The 26,047-nt window shown below is 47.7% G+C and overlaps 1 protein-coding gene across 4 annotated transcripts in view; it reads left to right on the top strand.

The window, feature by feature from the left end:
- Window positions 1–4,569: 4,569 nt before the first annotated feature.
- Window positions 4,570–26,047, top strand: part of DCX (doublecortin) — a 45,774-nt gene continuing 24,296 nt past the window's right edge. For all 4 annotated transcript variants that reach the window (XM_043974929.1, XM_043974928.1, XM_043974927.1 and 1 more), the window contains exons 1-3: window positions 4,570–4,645; window positions 6,116–6,500; window positions 16,766–17,106. In XM_043974929.1, the coding sequence (XP_043830864.1) occupies window positions 6,137–6,500; window positions 16,766–17,106 (705 nt within the window). In that variant the 5' untranslated portion in view covers window positions 4,570–4,645; window positions 6,116–6,136. The remainder of the gene's footprint in view (window positions 4,646–6,115; window positions 6,501–16,765; window positions 17,107–26,047) is intronic.

The raw sequence follows: 26,047 nt of genomic DNA, 5'->3' as shown, positions 1-26,047 counted from the left end.
GAGTTGCAAACTGACTTATTCAAACAAACTATTGATATTAAAAAAAACTAGATCAAGAAAGAGAAGCCAACATAGACTTTCACTCTTTCCTATGGAAGTTTAACTGAAATAAAGCACTTGGCACAATGAGGGGGGCAAAAGAGCCCAGAAACCACCTCATCCAACAAACACTTGATCTCCTTGCCAAGTGGAGAGACATGGCAGCCAAGGGCAACACTAGTTTAGAATATAAACTCAATTACAAAATGGTACGGAAGAGGATGGTGGAAGATTACAAGTACTGTCACTTCATAAAATAGAAAAAAGTGATGAAGGGGAAAAAACTTCTACAGAAGGATTGGCATGAGACCCAATGAAGTCCAAGATCATTTAGAGATGAAACAAGGAAGTGAATGAGCAACAAACAGGTGAAAAATGGACCAAATTTGCCAGCATTTTAATAGCAACTTATTTTCAGCCATTACATTTGAACTTTAACACCACAGTCCCTGGTGTGCTAATGAAATGGAAAAGAGGCCTAAGAAAATGAAGTCAGGAAAGACCAGATGGACCAGAACATGTACACACAGAAGGGATCTGTGCTGGGGGCAAGACAATTTTGAAAGTGTTGAGGGATCGATTTATGATATTTGAAAAAGGAGATGGCAAAGGATGGGAAAAACACAGATGGCATCACTGACCAAAAGAAGAAAAGGTGACTGGGAGGCCATGACTAACTACTGACCCATATGCCTCCACTCTCATCTTCCGAGGACTTTTAAGAGAATGCTTTACACATGCACCAAAGATATCCACCATGACCATATGAGAAGTGAACAGGCTGGTTTTCACAAATGATTTTCTACAGCAGGCCACTTCTTTCCAGTCACACAATTGACTTCAAGGAAGATAGAGAGTTCACAAAGGCCCACTTATTGTTTGCTGATTATTTATAAATCATTCGATTCGGCAGACCCAAATGCCACCATAAGGGTTCTGTTCCAACAAAGCATCTCCTAGGCATTCATTAAACCCAGACAAGATGTCTTGATAGATACCACCACAAAGGTAACTTTGGCCTGTTGTCTGTCAATATCAGGCAATGCGCAAAGGAAGAAGATGTATACTCACCAAAGGGATTCTTCTCTGTCTGCCTGTGCAAAGTCCCAATGGAAAAGGTAAGGTTGCCCAATGGTCCTGTTTGTAGATGACATTATGCTGATTGCCACAAGCCCAGAAGACTCCAGGACTTCTTCAGTGAAATTCATGGCCACTCAAAAGAGATGAACCTGTCAAACCATATGGGGAAACCAACTGAATGAAGACTGCGTATTTTTCAGAACATGACATGCAGCTGGATAGTCAGCTCTCCTCCACTGCTTCTCCTCTCATCCTCTTCTTTTTTTTTTTGGCAGGGCAGTGGGGGTTAAGTGACTTGCCCAGGGTCACACATCTAGTAAGTGTCAAGTGTCTGAGGCCGGATTTGAACTCAGGTCCTCCTGAATCCAGGGCTGGTGCTTTATCCACTGCAGCGCCACCTAGCTGCCCCCCTGTCATCCTCTTCTAACCCATCTGCACTCTCACTTCCTACCTCATCATTCAACTCAGAGTGCTCTCTCTAAAGACATCGATAGTCTTCTTTGTCAAGTCTACCTTTTTTGTCGTCTACCTTTTCTCAATCCTGACCGCTGTGCTGCCTTTAACGCTGTCAATCACCCTCTTCTCCTTAATACTCTCTCCACTCTAGTTCTCCTCCTATGTGTCAAAATGACCACTCTAACTCATCCACCTTTGGCATCCAACAGGCCACCCAGCTGTCATCTGTAGCTCCAAGAAGCTGTAGCATGTGCAGGAGCCACACCTCAGTAAATGCATCTTGGCAGATGGGCTAAACCAAATTGAAGGTAACTGACAGGCTCAAACTCCCTCCGTGAGTTAGGGGGTGTCTACCACAAGCATGTGGAGACTTCTGGCAGAATGGGAGGAAGAGGACAACTTATTAGGGTGCCCATGAAGGCATCATTATCCTCCCAGTTACCAAGGCTCACAACCTAGATGTCATTCCCTCTAACCTAGACTATGGTTGGTCTCTCTGCCTCAAATTTCTTCTCACTTCAGTCCAAGCTCCATTCGGCGAAGTGATTTTCCTAAAGTTAAAGTGTGGGTTCAATCACATTACCCATCACCACACACACACACACACACACACACACACACACACACACAAACTCACTCAATAAACTCCAGTAGCTCCCTATCACCTCCAGGATCAAATACAAATCCTCTGTTGGGCTTTAAAAATCCTTCATAGCACATGGCCCCTTCTTACCTTCCCAGTGTTCTTAACTCCTCTACTGTGACACTGGCCTCCTGGCTGTTCCTTCCACAAGAGACTCCATTTCCTAACTCCAAGCATTTTCATTCACTGGGCCCCATTCCTAGAATTCTCTCCCTCCTCATCTTTGCCTCCTGGTTTCCTTCAGTTTGCAGCTAAAGTCTGACCTTCTACAAGAAGACTTTCCCAGTGCTTCTTAATAATATTATATATATAAATAACTTCCCTTCCAAGGTAACCTCCACTATTTCCTGTCCATGTCCATTATTGTGGGCTCCTTGAAGGCAGGGATTGTTTTTTCCGGTCCTTGTATCTCTGGCACTTAGCAGTTAGTGTTTAATGATTGCTTGCTGACTGCTTGACTGTACATACACTGCTGATAGACAGAATTGTGCCCAGGAAGTAGTAAGCAGGTTCAGTTACATTTGGGAAACTGCAGATATTTTCATGATGCCAAGCTGAATCCTGTCACCAGAAACTCTTTTTAACACCTAAAATCTTCTGATGCCTCTGTATGGCCACCCATCTTGGAACGTCAAAGGTTCCAAAGAATCACAATTGTAGGTGATCCAAGGGACAATGGAGGAACATACCAGGTGGGACAGATCAGGTTGTGCATGTTACCAAGGACTCGCTTGCAAGAAGTGTTGCAAATGATATCATCCAGGGAATATGTGCCTGGGAAAGAAGAGTCTTCAAGCAGTAAAGAGCAAGGGGAAACAGATGGACAGCTCCAGTGTCTGCCCCGGTGCCCAGAAACCATCATAAGGCCCAAAGGAAAGCCTCAGCACATTCACTAGATGCTATGGCAAGATTTCTAAGAGGGAATGAACAAGAGTTGTATAGACAGTGAGGCATAGTGCCTGGAGAGCTAGACTTGATATTAGGAAGACTTGGGTTCAAATCCTGCCTTTGACACTAGCTCTATGATCAATCTTGGGTCAGTTACTTGATTTCCATAAAACGGTGACAATAATCACCAATGTCTTTCTGGTTTTTTGCTCCCTCATTTATCCATCCAATTTTGCAGTCACTTAGCTGTCCAAGGTGACTTAGGCAGCCCTGGCTTGACCTCTGGGTTTGTCTCTGGACCTCTGTTTCCTTTCCTGTAACATGAAAGGATTGAACTAAATAATCTTTAGAAATCGAGGATCCTATGGCTTTCCTAAAACCCCTCCCCCTTACTGCTTTTTGCAACCAGGGCTCTGATTTCTCTCACAAGGGAAAGCCCTTCCTGTTTCCTGGAAGGCTATACTAGGGCCATTTTGTCATCAGCACTCAGGGCTTCAAGTTCACCCTGGGGTCAGCTTCTCTTGGGCCCTTGGCTCTTCTGACCACTTCCACTCTCTACTCTCCACTCTCCAGGAAAGTCTTGGTCACCAGGAATAAGGGATGTAGATGTCTCCTTTCAGGATTTTTCCTGTGATTGGAACAGGAATGTCTTGAGGGCCAGGAATGTGACTCCTCACATTCATCTAGCTAGGAGAAACAAAGCAGGAAGCTGTCTTTGTCCTCCAAGCTCAAACCCAGGTCCCCTCACCCCTAGCTCAATGCTCTTTCTGCCATACTTTCTTGCCTAAGCTGTAACCACAAGTGTACACCCCACAGTAATGTGGTTGCCAGCATGGGAATTTGTGGTAAAAGACCACAGATGGCATGCACCAAGCCCTACCCCAAAGTTGGCAGCCTCTTTACATGCCTCTCTTGACCACCCTTCCAGTAGGACAGTCACTCACTCCTCTTATGTCTTCCCACATCTCCTTCCTACTGCCCCTTCTCCTACTCCACTGGCCTTTGTCAAAACAAACCAGTGGTCAGCCACAGGGGCAAAAAGGCATCACCACTTTGACTGGGACCCCCAAGGGTTATGAACAGAGATTTTCTGAGGCCTGGCTTGGCTGAATTGAGATGAGGGACACCACCCTACCACCCAAAGGCAGATTAGGTCTACATGTGGCCAACATCATTTCTCGTTTCATGCCCACCCCTCATCCATCCACCTCCCTCAAGCCTTGGGGCCAGCCTTGTGATCCCTGAGTATTCCCGTAGGCTTAAAAAGCAACGCCTTCCCAGCTATTAATTAATGAATACAACTTGGGTGGGAGTGGGTCTCTCCCCAGCTTTCCCTAGGGATAAAGGAAAAAGGATGTGATTAAGCAGGGTGGGGGGAGGGGAGAATCAGTGGGCCCCAGTTCCTGGGGAGCAGTTGGGCAAGGCACTAGGACCTAGAAGGCATCTCTCCACCCTGGCAGGAATTCCTTGCTCGGAGCTCAGACAACAAAGGCAGAGGGTTTCTTTCTCTCAGCATCTCCACCCAACAGCCCAGCCCTGGTGAGTGCTGCTCTGACTCCCTGCGCGCGCTGCTTTCTTTCCCGGCAGCGTGTAACAGATGTCCGAGGGGGGAAACACGAGGCAAAAAGCCGTTGGTCTGTTGGTCTGTTCTGTCCTGTCTGCTTGTCCCTTTGTGTCCCCCTATCCCTCCATCCACCCGGGGGGTGTCTCTCTCTCTCCCCTTTCATTCTGTCAGGATTGCAACCCCCAGCTTCTACCTGGGATTTTCTTGTGGAAAAAGTGAGTTGGCTGTCTCTTTGTTTGTAGCGCGCGGAGGTGGGACGTGAGTTTAAGATGATGAGTAAAGGGGGAAAGGGGGAGTGGGGGGCAGTAGGTGTGGGGGGAGGAAGGTTCCTGAGGAGTGGGAAGGATGGGGGGGTCTTTTGCATTGTAATGGGCTGTGGGGTGCGGGGAGGCAATGGTAAGCACCCCCTCCCATCTCCCTGGCTTATTGGGGATGGGTATGATTGGGGCCCCACCTGCCAACCCCCTCCCCCCTCCCCAGTCCCCAGGGCTCCATGAGCAGCCCATCTTCATTCTCTATCCCCTTCCTTTTTCCTGGCCTCCAAGGAGGTGTGAAGAGGCTAGCCTTTTCCAGGGCCTGGGGGGGAGGGGGTGCTGGGGAGGTGTGTGTGTGTAGGGGGGGGTGGTTGACCCTGGCTTTGCCCAAAGCGGGGAGGGGGGGGTCCAGAAGCCAGATCTCCATCCCTCAGCCACTGCTCACTACTTGGTGCTCAGAACAATGAAAGGTGTGCATGCCTTGCTTCCTGGGGCTCCCAGCCACTGGCGATGATGCTTCCCAATGAAATCCCCTCAGCCTTAGCTAGGGCTAAAATCTTTTGCTCCCGGAGTTCCCAACCTGTCCCCCAAATCCCCTTTGCAGCCACTGCCTAGAAATGTCAGTGGGATTTGGCAATTGCCAGGCAGACTGGGGTGGCGGGGGGGGGGGGGGAAGAGGGTGTGCCCAGCCCACCAGCACAAAGGCCGAGCCTGTTCTCCAAGGACTGTGCCTTTTCCAAGCAGATCTGCTCACATCCTGGGGGAGCATGCCATGAATAGCATTTGGGGGGGTGAGAAAAAGCAGGGCATCCCTCTGAGAGACCGCTTCCTTCACTCCAGACAAGGGACCCTTCTGTCCAGGGAAACTGAGCTGGGGGTGTGGATTACTTTACAGCTGTTGGTGGGGGGTGGGGCCCGAACATCTGCCTCGAATTTCAACTTGATATGAGCCACTTGCTGGGAAGGTTGGGGCCGGGAGCAGATTCTCTCTCCTTGAAACACTGTCCAAGGGGATACACATCGCCCTCCCCAAAGAGCTCCTGAAAGAGCAAGAGAGAAGAGCAAAGAAGGGCAAGATCTCCTGCTAGAGCTGGGGCCCTGGCCTGACTCACACTTGCAGTCTTTCTTCTCTCATCTCGTTTGGCTTTTTCTTCCCATTTCTTCCCCCCCCCCCAACTCTGTCCTCCTCAGGTCTCGGAGGTCCACCACAATATGGAACTGGATTTTGGACACTTTGACGAAAGAGACAAGGCATCCAGGAACATGCGAGGGGCCCGGCTGAATGGGCTTCCCAGCCCTACCCACAGCGCCCACTGCAGCTTCTACCGGACCCGGACCTTGCAGGCTCTGAGCAATGAGAAGAAGGCCAAGAAGGTCCGCTTCTACCGAAACGGAGACCGCTACTTCAAGGGCATCGTGTACGCCGTGTCCACTGACCGCTTTCGAAGCTTCGACGCCTTGCTGGCTGACCTGACCCGCTCCCTGTCCGACAACATCAACCTCCCTCAGGGAGTGCGTTACATCTATACCATTGATGGAGGCCGCAAGATTGGGAGCATGGAGGAGCTGGAGGAAGGTAACAAAAGATCAGAGGATCCTGGGTCTAGAGCTGGAAGGGAACTTTGTGGTCATCTAGTCCATTTCCCCCATTTTACAGAGGGGGAAACTGAGGCCCAAAGAGGGGGAGGGACTTACTTAAGTTCACACAGCCATTCAGTAGCAGAGCCAAGTTTGGAACTGAGGTCCTATGACTCCAGTATTCTTTCCAGTAGACCATGATGCTTGGGTCATGGTATTTAGTGGGAAATGATCCTTGGGCTTGAGGTTCTATTTCTTCAGAAGAAGATGGGGAAATGTGGGTGGTCAAACAGAAGGTCTGTCTGTATATCAATGCCATAGGCAACAATGGTATCCACTCATGCCTGCAACCTAGCTAGACTGGGGTTCTTAACCATTGGAGCTGTCCAGCAATGGACTGCCTCAGGAGCTAGAGAGCCGGCTATTGTATTGTCATGGGAGGACTTCAAATGGAAACTAGACGACCATTTGTAGAGGATGTCAAAGATGACCACTTCGGGTATGGCTTGGCCTAAATGACATCTAAGATCCTTTGCAGCTCTGGAATTCCAAGGTTATTTGGAAGAGTAGATGGTGGGGATAATACATGTCAACCGCAAAAGTGTTAGGGTGCCCAGGTCCCCTTTAATTCCAATGGGATGCCATTTTGTGAGTTCCAGCTCAATGGAAACAATTCCTTGGATGAGTTCTCAAAGGGTCACACTCTCGGGAGAGGGGTCATTCATTGCTCATCCTCAGGACATTCTCGTTGATGTAGGTCCTTCCTCCAATGGTACATTTCTGACCCAAGCCACACCTTCTCATCCTGTGGGACTCTTGTTCAGGCCCTCTCAGAATCCTCCATACAAGACTCATCTAAGATGCTTGGACCCTTAGATCCTATGGGCCTCTTAGCATTCTGGGGGTACCGGTGCCCCATACTTAGCATGTCTATCAATTATTTCTTACTCTGGCCACATGACCTGTCCACCTCCCTTTCTAGCCATGCATCTCTTTGAGGATGCCTTTTGTGTGACTTTTTGGGTGTCATTCATTACTGGTTCTAAGTTGCAGTCTATTAACTCCTTCCCCCAATCATGTGTCTCTCTATTACCTTTTGAGTGAGCCATAATTCTGGGTCTTTAGAGATCATGGGGGTGTTCTATGGTTAGTAACAGCCACCATATAGAATCTTTGGAAGAACGTTGGTACTAAAAAAGGTTTTTTGGTTTAGGGCAAAGCTTGGGCTCATTGTAAGTGTTCTTTAACTCCCCAGTTGTAACTCATCTCCTTCTTCCTCCACCTCTGGTCTTAGCTCTCTGCATATGTGCAGGGTCAGTCCATGAACCGGCTGTGGGCTGGCTCTCTGCTCACTTATAGCTTACAAAAACCCCCCTCAGGGTGTGTCCCTGAAGCTGATGTGCTATATACAGTCTGTAGAAATGCCACTAAAAGCCCTGGCTATGCCTGGCATTTCACTAAATCTGTTCCGACTAAGATAGGAACTGATGCACCTGACCACCACCAGCTGAATTCCCGTTGGAATTTGGGGCTTTGCCTAAGAGCACATTTTGAGGGCTCTCGACAGCTTGCATTTCTAGCTGGCTAAGATATCCCAGGCAGCCCCACCCACCCAACAGAAAATGGGAAATACTGGGTTTACCTTTGAATAAAAAAACTTGCTTGGTTCAAAAGTTTTCTTTGTGACCATCTGAGGCAACAATTCAATTCAACAATCAATCAATGAGTGTCTATTAATCATCTACTATGTGCCAGACAGTGTTCTGTGCACTGAATCTGCAAGACAAAGAATGAAATCCGCTGTACTCACAAAGACCTAGAATCCTAATGGGAAAGACAACTAGTACATTTATGAGCATATAGTGAACAGAAACAAAGTGAATTAATGAAAATATATATGAAGTAGTAAAATACAAGGTGGTTTGAGAGGTAGGACTCTACCATTTGGGGGAGACAGGGGGAGGGGACCAGGAAGAGATTCAGAAGATGATGCTTGATCTGTGTCTTAAAGAAAGACAGGGACTCCTCAGGGCCGGGTCGTGTAGGACTTTAAGAGCTTAAGAGAAGAATTTATATTTTAACCTTAAGGAAACCCTTAAGGAAAATCACTTTGGTCATAGTGATTAGGGTGGGTGGAACAGGGGGAGACTTAGGAGGCTGCTGCAATCATTCAGGCGAGAAGTGGCGAGGACCTAAGGTGGCAGCTATATGAGTGGAGAGGAGTTGGACGTGAGAGATGTTGTGAAGGTGGAAAAGGCAAGATTCGGAAGCTGACTAGGTATGTGAGGTGAGAGAAAGGGATCCGGGATGGTGCTGAGATTATGAGCCTCAGACACTGGAAAGATGGTTGTGCCTTTGACAAAAACAGGAAGGTGTAGAAGAGGGCAGGAAGACAAGGAGTTCAGCTGGAGAGAGACTGAGTTTAAGATGTCTCTGGGACATCCGGTTCAAAATGTCTAATGGGCATTTGGTGAAGTTCAAGGGAGAGAAGGGGGTGGGACAAAGAGATGTATCTGGGAGGCATCTGCACAAAGGTGATAGCGCAATGGTGGCAGCCAATGAGGTTACCGAGAGAGAAAATGTAGAGGGAGAAGAAAAGAAGGGACACAACAGAAACCATGGAAACACCTGCAGTCAGGGAGCAAGATGCGGATGGCAAGGCAGAAAAGGACACCCGACAAAGAGCTTCGGTTAAGTAGGAGGCTGCTGGGTCAAAGATGAGGACTGAGAATAGATTGCCAATTAAGAAATCATTGAGGGGGCAGCTAGGTGGCACAGTGGATAAAGCACTGGCCCTGGATTCAGGAGGACCTGAGTTCAAATCCGGCCTCAGACACTTGACACTTACTAACTGTGTGACTCTGGGTAAGTCACTTAACCCTCATTGCCTCAGAACAAAAAAAAAAAGAAAGAAAAGAAATCATTGGTAACTTTGGAAAGGACAGTGTCAGTTGAGTGAAAACCAGATTGCTGAAGGTTGAAGAGTAAATGAGAGAATAAGTGTAGACACTTGTTCCCAAACAGATTAATGGGGAAATGAAGGAATGACCTAGTGTGAGAGGTGAAGGGGATGCCAGTATATTGAAGATATATTTAAGGAATGGGCAGACTTGGGCATATTTGAAAGCTCTGCGAAAGGAAACAGTTGATAGGGAGAGGTTGAAGATTTGGAGGAGAAATAATTGAGGACACAGTCTGCTAGAGAGGAGGAGAGGGCATGGGGATCTAAGGCTTGTATAGGAGTTTGCCTTGGCAAGGAGATGGGAACTTTTTGTCAAAGCCTGGGGGAAAGGAAGAAAGATAGGGAAACAAAGTCAAGGGATTTGGAGATGGAGAGAATGGGAGAAAGCCTCAATTTTTTCTGTAAAGTAAGAGATGAGGTCCTAAGCTAAGAGAGGGAGGAGGAGGTGATATAGGGGCTTGAGGAAGGAAGAGAAGCCTTGCCAGAATTTCTGTGGGGTGGGAGATGGAAAACTGGCTAGGAAGAAATAAAAGGATGAAAACGAATGTTGAAAACTAGCTTTACACATAACTGAAAAATAATGAAATACTCAGGATAAAAAAAAAAGGAAAAAAAGAAATAAAAGGACTGTCTTTGTGCAGTCAAGGACAAAGTGAGGTTGGATTTTGTGGGACTACCTCCAGCCTCCTTCGGTAACTTTAAGAGGACTAGAGAAGGCCACTGGTGAGAGGAACCCAGCACTGAGGCTTGGCAAGAGAAGAATGGAAACAGGACAAGGGGGCCACAGAATCAAGAGGAGAGGACTTAAGTGCCTACTAGGTACAGGGTATTGTGTCCTTTCTTGGGGATCCAGAGGTGGAAAATGATAGTCCTTACCCTCAAGAAGCTTATTCCCTAATGGGAAGTTAAGATAGGAACCTAAATAAATAAATGCGAGGCAGAACAAGAGAAGTGGACAGCACAGTGCAAAGAGGGAGCAATCAGGGAAGGCTTCGTGGAGGAGGAGGCTCCTGAGCTGAACCTTGGCCTTCAACAAGCAGAGCAGGGGACAAGGTCAAGAAGAGGTCTATTCTAAGCATGGGGGACCGTATGGCTAATGGACAAGACAATATTAGGGAATCAAGTGTCGTCCAGCTTGGCTCAAATGTAAAATAAATGGTAGGGAGAAGTAGAAGAGAAGGCTGAAAAGGCTGATTAAAACCCCATTATAGAGGGCCTTGAATGCCAGGCCAAGAAGTATGGACTTTACTCAATAGGCAGGTGGGAACCACTGCAGGGTTTTTGAGCCAAAGGCTAATGTGATCAGAGCTCTGTATTTCAAAGATTTGTTGGGGTGGGGCACTGGCTGTGAAGAGAGTTCTTCTGATTCTGCTTTATCAATATGCCTTTATAGAGGACAGATTCAACTTTATCCATATATAGGTTTCAAAGGGAAACTCCCAACCAGTGGGGAGAATAGAATTGATTTTCTCTGGGGAAACAGAGTGGAGCCTCCAGGGCCTAGCCCAGCCCCTTCAAATAGAAAGCAGTTCATTTAGCTGACATTCAGAGTGCCCCCAGAACCTCCCTGTTACTCTTAGACCTAGGCCTTAAGGCAGAAGGCCTGACTTCCCTTGGGAGAGCAGCAGAAAAAGGTCTGAGCTCAGTTACCATGTGAAGGGAAGGGCTTTTCTGGTCATCATGGTGGTGAGCCTGGCCCATGAGAGCTACTTACTTGGTGAGATGGATACAACTGGCCCAACAGGGTGACTCTGTGTCTCTGGGACTTTGGCAGCCAGCCACTCCATTCCTCTTTGTACCAGTCTAGGTCTTTGGGAGAATCCTTTGGTGGGAAGGCTAGCACTGAATTAACTTTGGCATCAGGGGCTTGGGCAGCATTTCCTCATGCCTGCAGTGGTAGAACTGTTAGTTCCATTAGTTGGCAGAAGCATCTCTTTTGTAAAATGCCCTGCTCAGGAACCAGTTGGGCCCTTGGAGTGGTGGAGAGATAGGAGCGAGCAAGCAGAATTCAGGGGAGATCATCGATGATGGATGCCAGTGTGAAAGGGTTGTAGCCTGGAGCCCTTCTCTACTCCCCCATTCCTAGTTGCTGTGGAACCTCCTTGTTCTCAAATGAATCTACTTGGGATTGAATTGGGTCTGCTCAATGATTTGCCAATACCCATAGCCATTGTTGGCTCTGGCTCCTCACCTTAGACCTACGTGTGGCTCATTCAGCTGCTAAAACATGGGATGGCCAGAGGCCAATGGTACCCTAATACCCAAGTCTTCTATTATCATGGAAAGAGCCAACTGAGGCCACTAGTATGCTTGGGTTAGAGACAACAATTTGTGTTCTTTCTCTTCCATTCCATTGGGTCTTTTGAAGGTCACTGAAATTCACATAACAGGTTCCATACTGCAGTTGCCCTGCCCCAAGGAGCGCCCCAACACCTTGTGTAGGGGCGTGCAAATGCTAACAGTGAGGGCCAATAAGAGTGAGCTGAAGGGTGGGGAGGGATACTTACAGCCTGCACGTTTGAATGTCTATAGGCTTTTCAGAGCTTTGATGTATACGATATGTCAGATTTGGAAAGCTGGATTTTGGATATTCATTCCTGGTTCTGTTCCAACTGGATCCCTTCTTTAAAATCTATCGAGTAGATACTAACATCAAAGCACTGGCCCTTCTTTTTTTTGCAGGGCAATGGGAGTTAAGTGACTTGCCCAGGGTCACACAGCTAGTAAGTGTCAAGTGTCTGAGACCGGATTTGAACTCAGGTCCTCCTGAATCCAGGGCTGGTGCTTTATCCACTGCGCCACCTAGCTGCCCCCAGCACTGGCCCTTTTTTTTTTTTTTTTTCGGGGCAATGGGGGTTAAGTGACCTGCCCAGGGCCACACAGCTAGTAAGTGTTAAGTGTCTGAGGCTGGATTTGAACTCAGGTACTCCTGAATCCAGGGCCAGCGCTTTAACCACTGCGCCATCTAGCTGCCCCCCATCACTGGCCCTTCTAATCCACTCTTCTGATCTGGGTCAGGTTGTACCTTGTTCAATGAGCCACAGTCTTCATCAGGACCAGCCTCTTCAGTAAGAAGCATTTATTAAGTGCCTACTATGTGCCAAACACTGTGGAGGGGGATATACAAACACAAAATAGTCCCTGTCCTCAAGGATCTTTCATTCTACTGATTAAAGCTCTTAGCCTTTCCTATACTACCCTCCCTGGCCCCAAATACAAGTTACACTGAATTTATAATTGCCTGCTGAACATCTCCACCTATACAGCTCACCTACAGCTCAGACTCAAGGGTTCCATATAAACTCATCTCCCCAGATACCTGGCCCTCCTCCAAATTTCCTATTTCTGTCACCACCACTATCCTGACATTAACCCAGAAACAAAACCTCCCTCAGTCATCTTTGGCTCTCCTTTTCCTTGTCCCCTACATCCAATCAGCTGCCAGTCCAAATGATTCTACCCCTGCCCGACATGTCTGAAATCTGTCTCCTCCCCACTCCCAGTCACCACCCTGGGGCAGGCCCTCACCTTATACCTTTCCTATTATAGGAGCCTCCTGGTTGGTCCCCCTGCCTCTAGTCTCTTTCCACTCGGCTCCATCTTCCATTCAGCTGCCAAAATAGTCCTCCTAAGGTCCAAATCTGACTATGTCACCCTCCTTCACTCACCCCGACCACACACTCATTAAATGTCAGTAATTCATTCTTCTTTTTCAGGAAAAGCCAGACTACTTAGCTTAGCATTCTAGGTCTTCCCTCCACAGGCTGGCTCCACCCTTCTTTTATTTCCCTTCACACATTCTATATTCCAACCAAACTAGACAACTCACTGTCCCCCTCATTCACCCACTGTCATTGTTCCCTGTTGGAATTCCTCTCTGCCTCCCTGGCTCAGCTTAGGAGCTGCCTCCTCCCTGAGGGTTTTCCTGACTGGCCCCCTCCCCAGATGAAAGGGGGAAGTCCCTCCTTGAATTTTCATAAAGTACCCTGTCTGGATCTCAGCTTTACCTTCATCACAGCCTACCTTGTATGGTACTTCTCTGTAGACTTGTCTACTGGCCACCCTATTAGATTGTAATCTCCTTGTAGGCAGGTACTCTGGAAAGCTTTCCATCTTTGTAGCCCCGGCACCTAGCAAAAGGCCTTGTAAATAGAAGGCGCTTAATAAATGCTTCTTGTTGTTCAACTGAATTAACTTGAAACCCTAGCATCCATTTGACCAGTGTTCTCTTCTCTAGTCTCCCTGCCGAAACGTTCCTCAGACCCAAAGAATCAGGAGTGCCACTAACCAGGCCATCTGGCTGCTCTCTGCCTCCAAAATGAGAATCATCAAGCCCATCTTCCCTTCTGCCCAAGGCAACTGTGAGATTAGGAGGCAACTGATGGGAAAGCCCTTTGGAAGTCCAGTTGGCCATTCGTCGTGATGCTGTTGTCCATTGTTTTACTAACCCTAGCCAATGGCTCAGTAACGATGACAACAGGACCTCACCATGGAGCCTCTGCTGTGTGTTGGATCACTCCAGCACTGGGTCTGGGGACTGTGTCTGACTTGGGATGAAAATGAGAGCCAGTGAGTAGGTTCTAGATGGTTCTTGAACATGTGCCGTATTTACAGACCTGTGTATCCAGAGTGCCACTGACTGCCCCCACTACTCCTGGGCTCATTGACTCCTATCTCCTCCTACAACTTCTTTGTTCCCCACAATTAAGGCCCATCACACTCTGGGGTGGCTTCTATCTGCTGAGACAGGGCAATACCAACAGATACCTGGGAAGCATAATGGAGATGACCATTTAATAAAGGGGTAGATGTATGTGTACATATACATGCGGTGGGGAATGGAATGGTAAAACCTCCGAGAAGGAGGGAAGTTATAGAAGTTATAGAAGTTATAGAAGTTATAGAAGTTATAGAAGGAGGGAAGTTATAGCTCCTCTGCCTCCTTCCTAACATGTCCCTGCCAAGAGATCGCTCCTCCCAAAGTTCCCCAAGAGACACCTTTGTCCATATCAAGCATCCCCAGGGCCTACAAGCAATCACCATGTGTCCTCCCCATACCCTCCTTCAGGTACTCGCCAACTTGGCAGCCCCCTGGAGGGAAAGGCCCTTGCCCAGCCCCTCCTCCTTCTTGCTGCCTCATGACTGTGCTTCCTCTCTCCCGGTTAACAACCTCCTCCCCAGGGACCTAATCCCTGCCAGCTGTGGCCGGATGGGAAACAGCTGTGGAAAGGTGTAGCTCTTCCTAAGGCCTGCACAGGGAGCTCAAGCTGGGGGGGGGGCCCATTTGGTCCAGATTAGATGGCCACTCCCCCCACCGGAGCCAAGACCAAGGGAGGGCTCTTCAGGTGGGCAGTTATTCCTCCTTCCTGCCGAACACCTCCTAAAGACTCCCCTGGGGAGGGGAGTTACATTCTTTCCAAGGGCTGGGCCAAGAGTGGAAGGAGAAACAGCCTAAGTGGGGGCAAGTGCCCAAGACAAGCTTGGCCTCCTGCCTACTTTTGCCCAGCCCCACTAAAAGTGGTTGGCGCTATCTGCAGCAGCTGCTGCTGCCGCTACCCTCATAGTTTCTGGGAGTGGGTTTATGGTGCTGAGACCCGGGTGGGGGGGGCTCTCCCTATGTACAGGTCAGCACCAAGGGTCCCGGGCCCAAAGAAGATAAGCCGGTGCCCCTCCCGGTGAGACTTGGGCAACATTCCATCTCCACCTCACTAGGTATCATGCGAGCTCCCCAAAGTGTAGTCAATATTTGCCCCAGAGACTATGAAAGGGAGCAGAACTGAGGAAATAATATAAGGGGTCATAGGATCAGAGGATGACATTCCCTTGGTCCAAACTCCCCCTACATTAATTATACAGTTACAGGTCCAGGATTCAAATCCAGCTCCTCTGCCTCCTTCCTAACATGTCACAGACAAAGGGCCCTGTGGGATTGCAGAGTGATGAGTACCCCAGCAGAATGGCCTTGTCTCCTTGGGTTTGAAGGGCTGGCATCTGTGCCAACGGCTTTAGGCTAAATCCAGATGGTTTGGTGTTAACACACAGGGAGAGGCCCATTTCTGGTCTTTGCAGATGCCATGCTGTTCAGGGACAAAGCTCTGGGCTGAGCTAATGAGATAATGGGCATAAGTCAAGGGCTCTAGATGCTGGTTGCTCTTACCATTGTTATGTTCCACAGGGCATTTCTTATGGCAAAGTCTGACTTGGTCTGTGTGGGATAAGTCACATGACCTTGGGGTGAGATCTTAGCACCACCCTGGAGGGGAGCGACTCTTTCATTTTGTCTTTGTAGCCCCAGATCCTGGTGCAGGACCTTGCACATAGTAGGCCTCACATTGGGGGATGATGCCATACCCCAGGAAGGCCAGGCCAGGCCCACTGAGATGGGGCAAGCACCTCATGACGTGCCTTCTTATATCTGTTAAGAATTCATTGTTATGGGGCATCTAGATGGCGCAGTGGATAGAGCACCGGCCCTGGAGTCAGGAGTACCTGAGTTCAAATCCGGCCTCAGACACTTAACACTTACTAGCTGTGTGACCCTGGGCAAGTCACTTAACCCCAATTGCCTCACTTAAAAAAAAAACAAGAATTCATTGTTATTTGAGGTTTTTATGACCCCTACATATCCAAAGCCCAACTTCTCTGGATGAAGGGAAAGGGAATAACCATTTATAGAGGGCCTACTATGTGCCAGGCACTGTGCTAAGCACTTTACAAGTATGAGCTCATTGGATCCTCACAAAACCCCTGCAAGGTGGGTGCTCTTATTATTATCATCCCCTTTGTAAAGTTGGGGAAACTTTGGTAATTACAGGTTGCCCAAGTGTCTGCAGGCGGATTGACCTGAGGTCTTCCTGATTCCAGACCTAGAGCTCCCCCCACCACTCTCCCAGCTGTCTCTACTTCTAGTGGTGTTGGGCAGGGTGCCTTCCTCTCTTCCTCCCTCCTTCTTTCCCCTCCCGTCATCCCTTCCTCCCTCTTCTCTCCATCTCCCATTTCTTCTTCTCTCCATCCCTTCCTTCCCTCCTGATCTTTTTGCTCTCCCTTCTATCCCTGCTTCTTTTCCTCCCTCCCTTCATCCTCCCTTTATTCCCTCCATCCCTGCCTCAAACCACATTTGGCTGGTGACTTTTGACCAGTAACCTGCTAAGATCTCCACCAACAGACTTGCTCTTAGGGCCAAACTGAGCTATGGGATGCCTTTTATGTTAGTCAGCTTGGGCTCTGCGAGGTCCTCCTCCAAGCCCACACCCATTTGTTGGAGTCTCTGGCTTTGCCTGACCTACTGGTTTTGCCTCTAGGTGAAAGCTATGTGTGCTCCTCAGACAATTTCTTCAAGAAGGTGGAGTATGCCAAGAATGCCAACCCCAACTGGTCGGTCAACGTGAAGACTTCGGCCAATCTGAAAGCTCCCCAGTCCCTGGCCAGCAGCCATAGTGCCCAGGCTAGGGAGAACAAGGACTTTGTTCGGCCCAAGCTGGTGACCATCATCCGCAGTGGGGTGAAGCCCCGCAAGGCTGTGCGGGTGCTCTTGAATAAGAAGACGGCCCACTCCTTCGAGCAAGTCCTCACAGACATCACTGAGGCCATCAAACTGGAGACTGGGGTGGTCAAAAAGCTGTATACGCTGGATGGGAAGCAGGTAGGTGACTGGGCCCAGAAGCCCCCTGGCCCCTACTTTGTCAGGAGCCCTAAGGGAACCACAGTACCTACCTTCCCCCACCCCATGCCCATGAGGTGTCCGGTCAATGGATGGGAGAGGCTGCCTGGCTAGTGAGCAGGCTAAGCCAGGGGCCTGGGAGCTCTGGTCAGGATCTTAGCAGCAAATTCCCTTAGCTTTGTTTTCCTCACCCCACTCATAGGAACCCCAGATTTAGAGCTGGAAAGACCCTTGACAATCATCTCATACAGCACTCTAGCTCATTAGACACATAAGACATTCACCACTGCAAGATGGACCCTACCATTGCTGCTGGTTGTGAAAATGGTGTCCATAGCAAGCTTTAACCTTTGGGAAATGCTTTAGACAAAACTTGTCTTTTGAGGCTCCCTACAACCATGATTGGCAGGTATTGGTACCATCCATCACATCAAAGAAGGACTGAGGCCCAGAGACTCTAAGTGACTTGCCCAGCAGTGCCCTGTTTATGAGAATCCTACCCCAGGGCATATATGGGTGTCGGTCTGTGTCACTCAATCTTGTCTAGGTCCCCTATACCCTGGGCTCTGCAGGGGCAATAATCACTTGCACCAGTTCCCACACCCATCCTCAGCCATTGACACAGATTTGGACTCAAATGGTCTGGATTCAAATCCTGACTCTGTCATTCACTACATTTGGGACACTGGGCAGGTCACTTCACCTCTCCATGAATCATAGAATTGGGGTATTAAGAAGGATCTCAGCAATCATCTAGCTCAACCAACACCTGAGGGGAATCTCCACTCTAGTATACCCCACAAATAGTCAAGCAGCCTCTGTTTGAAGACCTCCAAGAAGGGGGAGTCCACTCGCTACTTCTAAAAGCAGCCCATTCCACTGATCCTTCCAACAACTCTGCGAGGTAAGTGCTCTTACTTCAGGTGAGGAAACCGAGGTGAAATGACTTGTCCAGGATCACACAGTTAAGAAATGTTTGAGACAGGATTTGAACACAAGTCTTGCTGATTCTAGGCCCAGCACTCTGGGTACTGTGGCACCCCCTGAATGCCTCAAGCTCTTATTTAATTTCTGGGCCACCACATCACACATTGCTGATTTATATGAAGTTTGTAGTCCACTAAAACACCCAGATCCTTTTCAAAACAACTGCTGTCTGTTCGTGCCACACCCTTCTTATACTTGTGAGGCTGATCCTTCTCACACAACATATGAGACTTGACACTTAAACTGTTGGATTTAATTTTGTTAAGTTTCAGCTCAGGGGCAGTTAGGTGGTGGAGTGGATAAAGCACCGACCCTGGATTCAGGAGGACCTGAGTTCAAATCCTGCCTCAGACACTTGACACCCACTAGCTGGGTGACCCTGGGCAAGTCACTTAACCCTCATTGCCCAGCAAAAAAAAGTCTCAGCCCAAAGTTCTGACCTGGCAAGAACACTGTGGATCCCGAATCCACCATCCAGTGGGTTACCACTTCCTCCCACCTGAGTCTCCTACTCAATGAATGTATTATCATCAATGCCTTTATCCAAGTCATTGACCAAAAATGTGAAACGACCTAGAGCTAAGCACAAATCCCTAGGGCACTCCACTAGAGACCTGCTGGCCCATTCACAGTGAGCCAATAACAACTACTCTAAGTCAGGCCATCCCACCAGTTCTAAACCCAACATTATTGTCTAGGGATACATCTCTGCCTCTTTTCCACAAGAATAGTATGAGGATCCCAGGATCTTTCACACACTTGTGGCTCAGCAGCCACAACTGTCAGTGAAAAAGGTACTGAAAGAGGTACCTGAGGATGGGAGTTCATCTGGGCCCAGTGACTTGATACCCTCTCCTTACTTATCCTGGAGATCAAGTTTCTGTTAGACAGTTTTGCTCTGTCCTCTCCAGTGTAGGGAAGCCATTCTTCTTTGAAAAGAATAATTTAGAGCAGCTAGGTGGCGCTGCAGTGGATAAAGCACCGGCTCTGGATTCAGAAGGACCTGAGTTCAAATGCGGCCTCAGACACTTGACACTTGATAGCTATGTGACCCTGGGCAAGTCACTTAACCCTCATTGCCCTGCAAAAAAAGAAGGAAAGGAAAAGAATAATTTAATAGCTTGGCGATTTTCATCATCCCATCCACTCCAGGTATAGGGTCCATTCCTTCTTCCTCCTTTCTCTCCCAATATAACTTTTAAAAAAATCCTTTTTGTTGTGCTTTGATCCCTCACCAGCCTCAGCTCACTCTGTGCTTTAGCTTTCTTGACACTATTTTCAAGAAACTGTGTCATACTTTTATATTCATCTTCTGTTACCTGGCTCTTTTTCTAACTTCTGCACATTTCTTTTTAAATCTAAGGTTGTCGGTGAGTTTCCTAAGCACCCACATTGGTCCTTTCAAATGAATCCTCCTTTTTTTTCCTCATTAGAATTATTTCCCTTTGTTCAGAATTCCATTTTTGTACCATTCCTATCCCTCCTGGCTGATTTCCCCTGAAAAATGTTACTCCATGAGATTCCATTCAATCTTTCCTCTGAATTCTTTGAAATTTGCTTTCCAAAAGGAAAGGGCCTGTCAGATTACGTATGGGTTTTTCTCTCTTCTATCACAAATTCTAGGATAGGGTGTTCACTCCTCCCTAGGGTTCCTATCATTTCTACCCCTGCCCCCAGCTCTTCTCTATTTGTGAGGATCAGATCCAGAATAGAATTTCCCTTTGTTGGTTCCTCCACTTTTTGAAGGACAAAATTATCCTAAAGCAAGTCCAAAAAGTATGAGTTACTTTGCTTCTGGCATAAAGAGAATTCTAGCAGATGTCTGGATAATTTAAGTCCTACCTCCCTACTTGCTACTACATCATATGTCTGTTCTGGCATCATGTTCTGCTTTCTTCATTGATTTCCTCTTTCTGTCCTGGTGGTCTGTAGTATATTCCAATGGCACTATCACTTCTGTTTATCCCTGCTTTGACATTCACCCAAATACTCTACCCTCTTGTTCTTGGATTTCCTCACATGAGTTTCAAAAAGAAAAAGGGGGTGGAGTACTATTACAAATTAAGAAGATAAACTCATTCCAACAAGTCTCAGGGGATCCCTAGGAGGTAAAATATCCTCCCTTACATTAGGAACTCTAGTTCCTTTTGTTTGGTGAATAAACTTCAGACATCTGTGGATAAACACTTGGGGACATAGGGTCAGTTTTGGGGTTTTGCTCCTATGAATTTGTGGGTGTCTGAACTATTAGTCTTTTTCTTTGTGACTACTCTCTATAGTATCTAACTTTGTGGAAATATTCAGGCAGGCATCTCTCTCTTTCATCCTTTTTAGTTTAAAGTCTCTTTGATTAGACTTGCAAGACCTCTGAAAAACATAGTCTTACCAGCCTCCAAAAGGTGTACTTTATCCCTGGCCAGGCATCTGTCAAACCTTTATTAAAAGCCACAATTCAGAAAGCTAAAGCCAGTTCTCAGATATTATCTTCTTAGCCAGCTGTTCACTTCCCAAATTAATTTTTATCTTTTGATATCCCTTGCCTCTGATGGGCAAAGAAAACATAGCCTATAACCTGATGTCTCAAGTTTCATGCTCAAAATGTCATAATCACTGGTAATACTTCTTTTGCTTCTTTCTGTCAGTGTCATTTGTACCCACATGGATCACCTGAAGTGGGTAGTTGTCATCCAGCTTGTTAAGTCTTCAGAGTTTCTTTGTCATGTCTTGCATCCATGCCTCAAGAAGACAACAGACCTCTCGGTTGTTGTTTTCAAGTCAACAGAGAGGGGCTCACCAACTTTTATTGCTCGTTTCCTCTTCCTCTCCCCTTTTCATGGTGATCTTTCCCCCAATAGTTTCTGAGGCACTATTCTAGCATTCTTGGGAGGATAAGCAGCTCCTTCCTCCTCAAGAAGAACCTAAGATCTGTTTTGAAGCTCTCCTTGTATAGGTATCTTCTCTCCTCTTTGGCCTCTTTGTAACAATCTTCCATACTCCATCACCCTGGCAGTCTCCCCTCCTCCACCTCAGACCACTTATTTTCCCATTGAACCCTTCTGTTTCCTTTGGGAGCTTTTCATTTTTCCTAACCACCTGGACCATGGACAGGTCTTCCTAGTTCCTTCATCTTCTTCAAGAGGGAGATGAGTCAACACTCACAACATGGAGAGCAGTGTCTGCACATCAGTTTCCTGAAGTGTCAAATGGGAGTGGGAGTAGAAGTGTGCTAGGTGATCTGCACAGTCCTTGCCAGCTCTAAATATAGATACCCCACTGTTGATGACACCAGGCTCCCTCATTTTATGACATTATGCCTGGGCTAAAATGGAGGGATGATGCACGAGGAGCCAGAGCCCCAGGCCCCCTTGTCCATGGCACCCCCTAGGCTACATTTTTGTTTCTTCCATTTGTACCCGACCTGATTAAATGTATATATCTGAACTGAAGGGACAGCTAGGTGGCACAGTGGATAAAGCACCAGCCCTGGATTCAGGAGGACCTGAGTTAAAATCTGGCCTCAGACACTTGACACTTACTAGCTGTGTGACCCTGGGCAAGTCACTTAACCCTCATTCTCCGCCAAAAAAAATCTGAACTATGAAAGAAAGGGGCAGCCTTAGGGGCCTAAAATGAAGGTGAGAATGTTGTTATTCTAAGAAGTAGGGGCTCCCTGGGTGGATGACTATGCCTGGCTATCCCAGTGGAATGTAAGCTCCTTGAAGGCAGGGTCCATTTCATTCTTTTCTTCATATCCATGGAGCCCAGCACGGTGCCAGTCACATAGGTGCTCAATAAGTGCTTGTGAAATTGAATTGAGTTGGTCCATGACAGAAAGGCACACAGATTGCCTTTCCTCCCTAGTTGTATGTCTCTTCTGCTGGAGACAAAAAGGACCCTGTGCTCATAATTTGGAAACGTGGTTTAAGGGCCCAGGTTCGGTGAGGGGCACCAAGCAGTTTGCCTGGTGAGTTCTGAAAGGTGGCAGAGAAGCATATTGATGGCTGCAGGCCATGAGGAGTGAACTGAAACAGAACGAAACTGGAGGAAGTCAAGAACCTGACCAAAGCAGCCAGGTGCTTGGAGAGGCCAAAGCAATCAGAAGGGAGTCTGCTGAGGGAAATCGCCCTTGGCAGGAAGCAGTTGTTCCTTCACCTGGAGGTCACCCGCGGGGAGATGTGGCTCAGTTAGTCGTCCTGAGAACAAGATAACAGTGAGACCAGCAAATAAATGCCTGATTGCCCTCATGGTGAAGGGTACACAGTAAAAAAAAAGTCAGCCAGGTTGGGGTGGGCAGGATGAATCTCTCTCTCTCCTCTCCTCTCTCTTTCCTCTTTCTCTTTCCCCTCTTCTTTTTTCCTCTTTCTCCTCCCTTTCTCTCTCTTCTCTTTCTCTCTCTTGTTTCTCTCTCCTCTCCTCTCCTCTCCTCTCTCTCTTCTTTATTTCTCTTCTCTTTTTCTTCTTCTTTCTCTTCTCTTTCTCTCTCTTCTCCTTCCCTCTCTTCTCTTTCTCTCTCTTGTTTCTCTCTCCTCCTCTCTCTCCTCTTTCTCTTTCCTCTCTTCTCTATTTCTCTCTCCTCTCTCCTTTTTGTCTTTCCTGTCTTCTTTACTTCTATTTCCTCTCTCTTCTTTCTCTTTCCTCTCTTCTCTATTTCTCTCTCCTCTCCCCTCTCTCTCCTCTTTCTCTTTCCTCTCTCTCTATTTCTCTCTCCTCTCTCTTCTTTCTCTTTCCTTGCTTCTCTATTTCTCTCTCCTCTTTCTCTCTCCTCTCCCCCTCCTCTCTTTCTTTCTCTTTTTTCATTTCTTTCTTTTTCCTCTCCTCTCTCTCCTCTGTCTCTCTCTTCTCCCCCCCTCTCTCTGAAGATAGGCAGAGCAACTCCAATTGGCCATTAACAGAGGTCAGAAGAAAGCTATGGAATATTGAGAGGAAAGGGGTGTAACTTTCTGGCATTTGGCTGGAATATGATCTGACTCTAAGAATAACTCCCTCCTCCTTCAGGGTTCAATGTCAGGATCCCATGATGATAGGGACACCAAGGCCATCTGGACAACCCTCAGTCAGTCAATATACAATCATTAAGTGCCAACTGTATTCAAGGCACCATACCCAACACTCAGATTACAAAGCTCAGACACAGGTACTTCACTCTTAAGTTTATAATATAATGGGGAGAAAATAAATAAAAATAACTATGCTACAGGGAATAATGAGAGAAGAGCACAAGAGAGCAAGAGGTAAAGGGTTGTGAGAAATTTGAGGGGGGTGAGATCATTTTGACTGGGGGCAAGATCAGGGAAGGCTTCATGGAGAACAAGGTATCTGAGCCAGTTATGTAACACAGTGGATAGAGTGCTGGGCTTGGAGTCAGGAAAACCTTAGTTCAAATCCGGACTCAAATGCTTACTACCTATAAGACCCTGGGCAAGTCACTTCACCTCTTTCTTCCCCAGTTTCCTCCTCTGTCAAATGAGGGGGTTATACTCAGTGGCCTCTAAAGGTGCCTTTTCCCCCACGATCCTGTGATGTGAGCACTGAAGGATGTGGTACTCCTGAGAGGTGACCTCTCCTTGAACACCGCCAGAGATAAGAAACTCCCTATCTGGGGGCAGCCAGGTGGTACAGTGGATAAAGCACCGGCCTTGGAGTCAGGAGGACCTGAGTTCAAATCTGGCCTCAGACACTTAACACTTACTAGCTGTGTGACCCTGGGCAAGTCACTTAACCCCAATTGCCTCACCTAAAAATAAAAAAAGAAACTACATAGCTTTCAAGGAAGCCAGTGACCTTGCTGAACAACTCTGATAGAAAGAAATTACCTCTATTGAGGCCCTCTGCCAAAGACTGCAAGCTTTGTAGTGACAAAGGCTCTCTGGGGTTTGCCAAAGGGCTGCCACCAATATTCCCACTCCCCACCTCCAGCCTCTGAGTATCTGGAGAACAAGGGATACCCCCTCTAGGTCTCAATGCCAACTGCTCCAAGTTGAGGGGAGCCAGGCTTGTAGAAATGATGGCCAAACAGCTGTCCCCACAACATGCTATATCCTTACCATGAGGTAGAAGGGGCAAAGGGCTTGGGGTCCCCCTTGCCAAGACACTGGAACTAGCTTGTAGATTTGTGACGTTTTCTCCAAACCATGAAGTAAGCCAGATTCATTACTGGGAAGATCTGGCAAGCCTCTTCTTCCTGGGTCCCAGAAGAAGTGTGCATGTGGGTATTGTGGGGAGATGGATAAAGAAAAGGATGGGGAGGGAGAGATCTAGATTAGCAATTAGCTGACAAGTCCAAAGTTAAGTTTGCATCTGCAGCTATTTTTGTGATAATTAAGACAGACCCGCCTATCATAAGACAGACATTGTCTCCCTTAGCTACAGGAAGCCTGCCAGACTGCAGAGGCTGGGGGGTCTGGGGTGGACAGGGAGTTCCAAGTCAGGAACACGGATGAGAATGCTCATCCTTTCTGTTGGAGAGAAAGGTCACCCACTTTGTATGAAAGCACAGGCTGAGGAGAATCCATGGCCAGTCATGGGCTACCTCTCTGGAAGATGGCACCATGGGCACTTACAGGCTCCCAAATTGTCATGATTTTGAGATGTAATATGGCAGAGTAGATAGAAAGCAGGTGTCAGGGACAGGGAGATCTGGGTTCGAGTCCCTTCTCTGACATTCTGAGGCAGCCACTTCATATCTCAGTGCAGCTAAGAGCAGAAGTGACAGAGAAGATGCCAACCTGTATTGGTACAAGGAATTGCCTTGCCTCTTGAGTCCAGTCCCGAGAGCCATTTGGCAGCTGCCTATCTTTTTTGTGAGGCAATTGGGGTTAAGTGACTTGCCTAGGGTCACACAGCTAGTAAGTGTTAAGTGTCTAAGGCCGGGTTTGAACTCAGGACCTCTTGACTCCAGGGCCGGTGCTCTATCCACTGCGCCATCTAGCTGCCCGCAGCTGCCTATCTTAACCAGTGATTCTGGCTAACTTGGTTTTCTTGGCAAAGATACTGGAGTGGTTGGCCATTTCCTTCTCCAGCTCATTTTACAGATGAGGAAATGGAGTTAAATGGGGTGAATTGACTTGCCCAGGGTCATACAGCTAGTGTCTGAGGCTAGATTTGAACTCAGGTCTTCCTGACTCCAGGCCCAGTGCTCTATCCACTGTACCACCTATCTGCCCTTGAACTGAAGCTTCAGAAAGGTAAATTTAGGCTTGATAGAAGGAAAACCTTCCTGAGAGTCAGAGCTTTCTAAGTGTGGAATGGACTTGTTCAGGATATCCTGGGTTCCCAGTCACCATACATCTTTAAGTTAAAGTGGAGATTCTTGTTCAGGTGCCAACCCTGAGACTCTAATTCCATACCTTGGTTTCCTTAGCTATACAATGAGACAACTGATGTTCCCCTCCAGAACCCAAAGGGAGGTCTGGTGAATGAATGTGTGTGCTGTTCCTTGGCATTGTCCAAGACCCCCTTCCCCCAACCCACTAATCAAATTCCCCCCTCCCTCGTTGATTGTGCATTAGCCACTGCAATGAGGCTCTGGAGAGTGGCAGGGGTGGTGGGAATGAAGGGAGGGATGCAAACACACAATGCATTCTAGCACGAGGCTCCCCATGGGAAGGATGAGGAATTGGGGTAAGGTCTGGGCATTCAGACCTATCCTTTGGTCCCAAAATAAAGCTGAATGGCCAAGGCCCCACCCCCACCCTTTTCTTCTGCGCTATTCCTTTCCATAAGTCATGCTTTCAGCATTCAGAGGCTGGCAGCTGCAAGGCCTGGTTGCTAGGCAACCACTTTCCTAGCACAAAGAGCCCTCCCTCAGCTGGGAAGGTCAGGCCTGTCGGTGTGGAACAGCTGGGCGGATGCTGTCTTTGTCTTGCTCTTGTCTTGGTTAATCACAGGGCGCCAAATCCAAGTCAAACTTCTTGGAGAAATAGGACTTGCTGGAACA

The sequence above is a fragment of the Dromiciops gliroides genome, chromosome X (assembly GCF_019393635.1).
Source record: "Dromiciops gliroides isolate mDroGli1 chromosome X, mDroGli1.pri, whole genome shotgun sequence".
NCBI lineage: Eukaryota > Metazoa > Chordata > Mammalia > Microbiotheria > Microbiotheriidae > Dromiciops > Dromiciops gliroides.
Note: the sequence above shows the minus strand (reverse complement) of the source record. Positions and strands in the feature narration are given on the sequence as shown.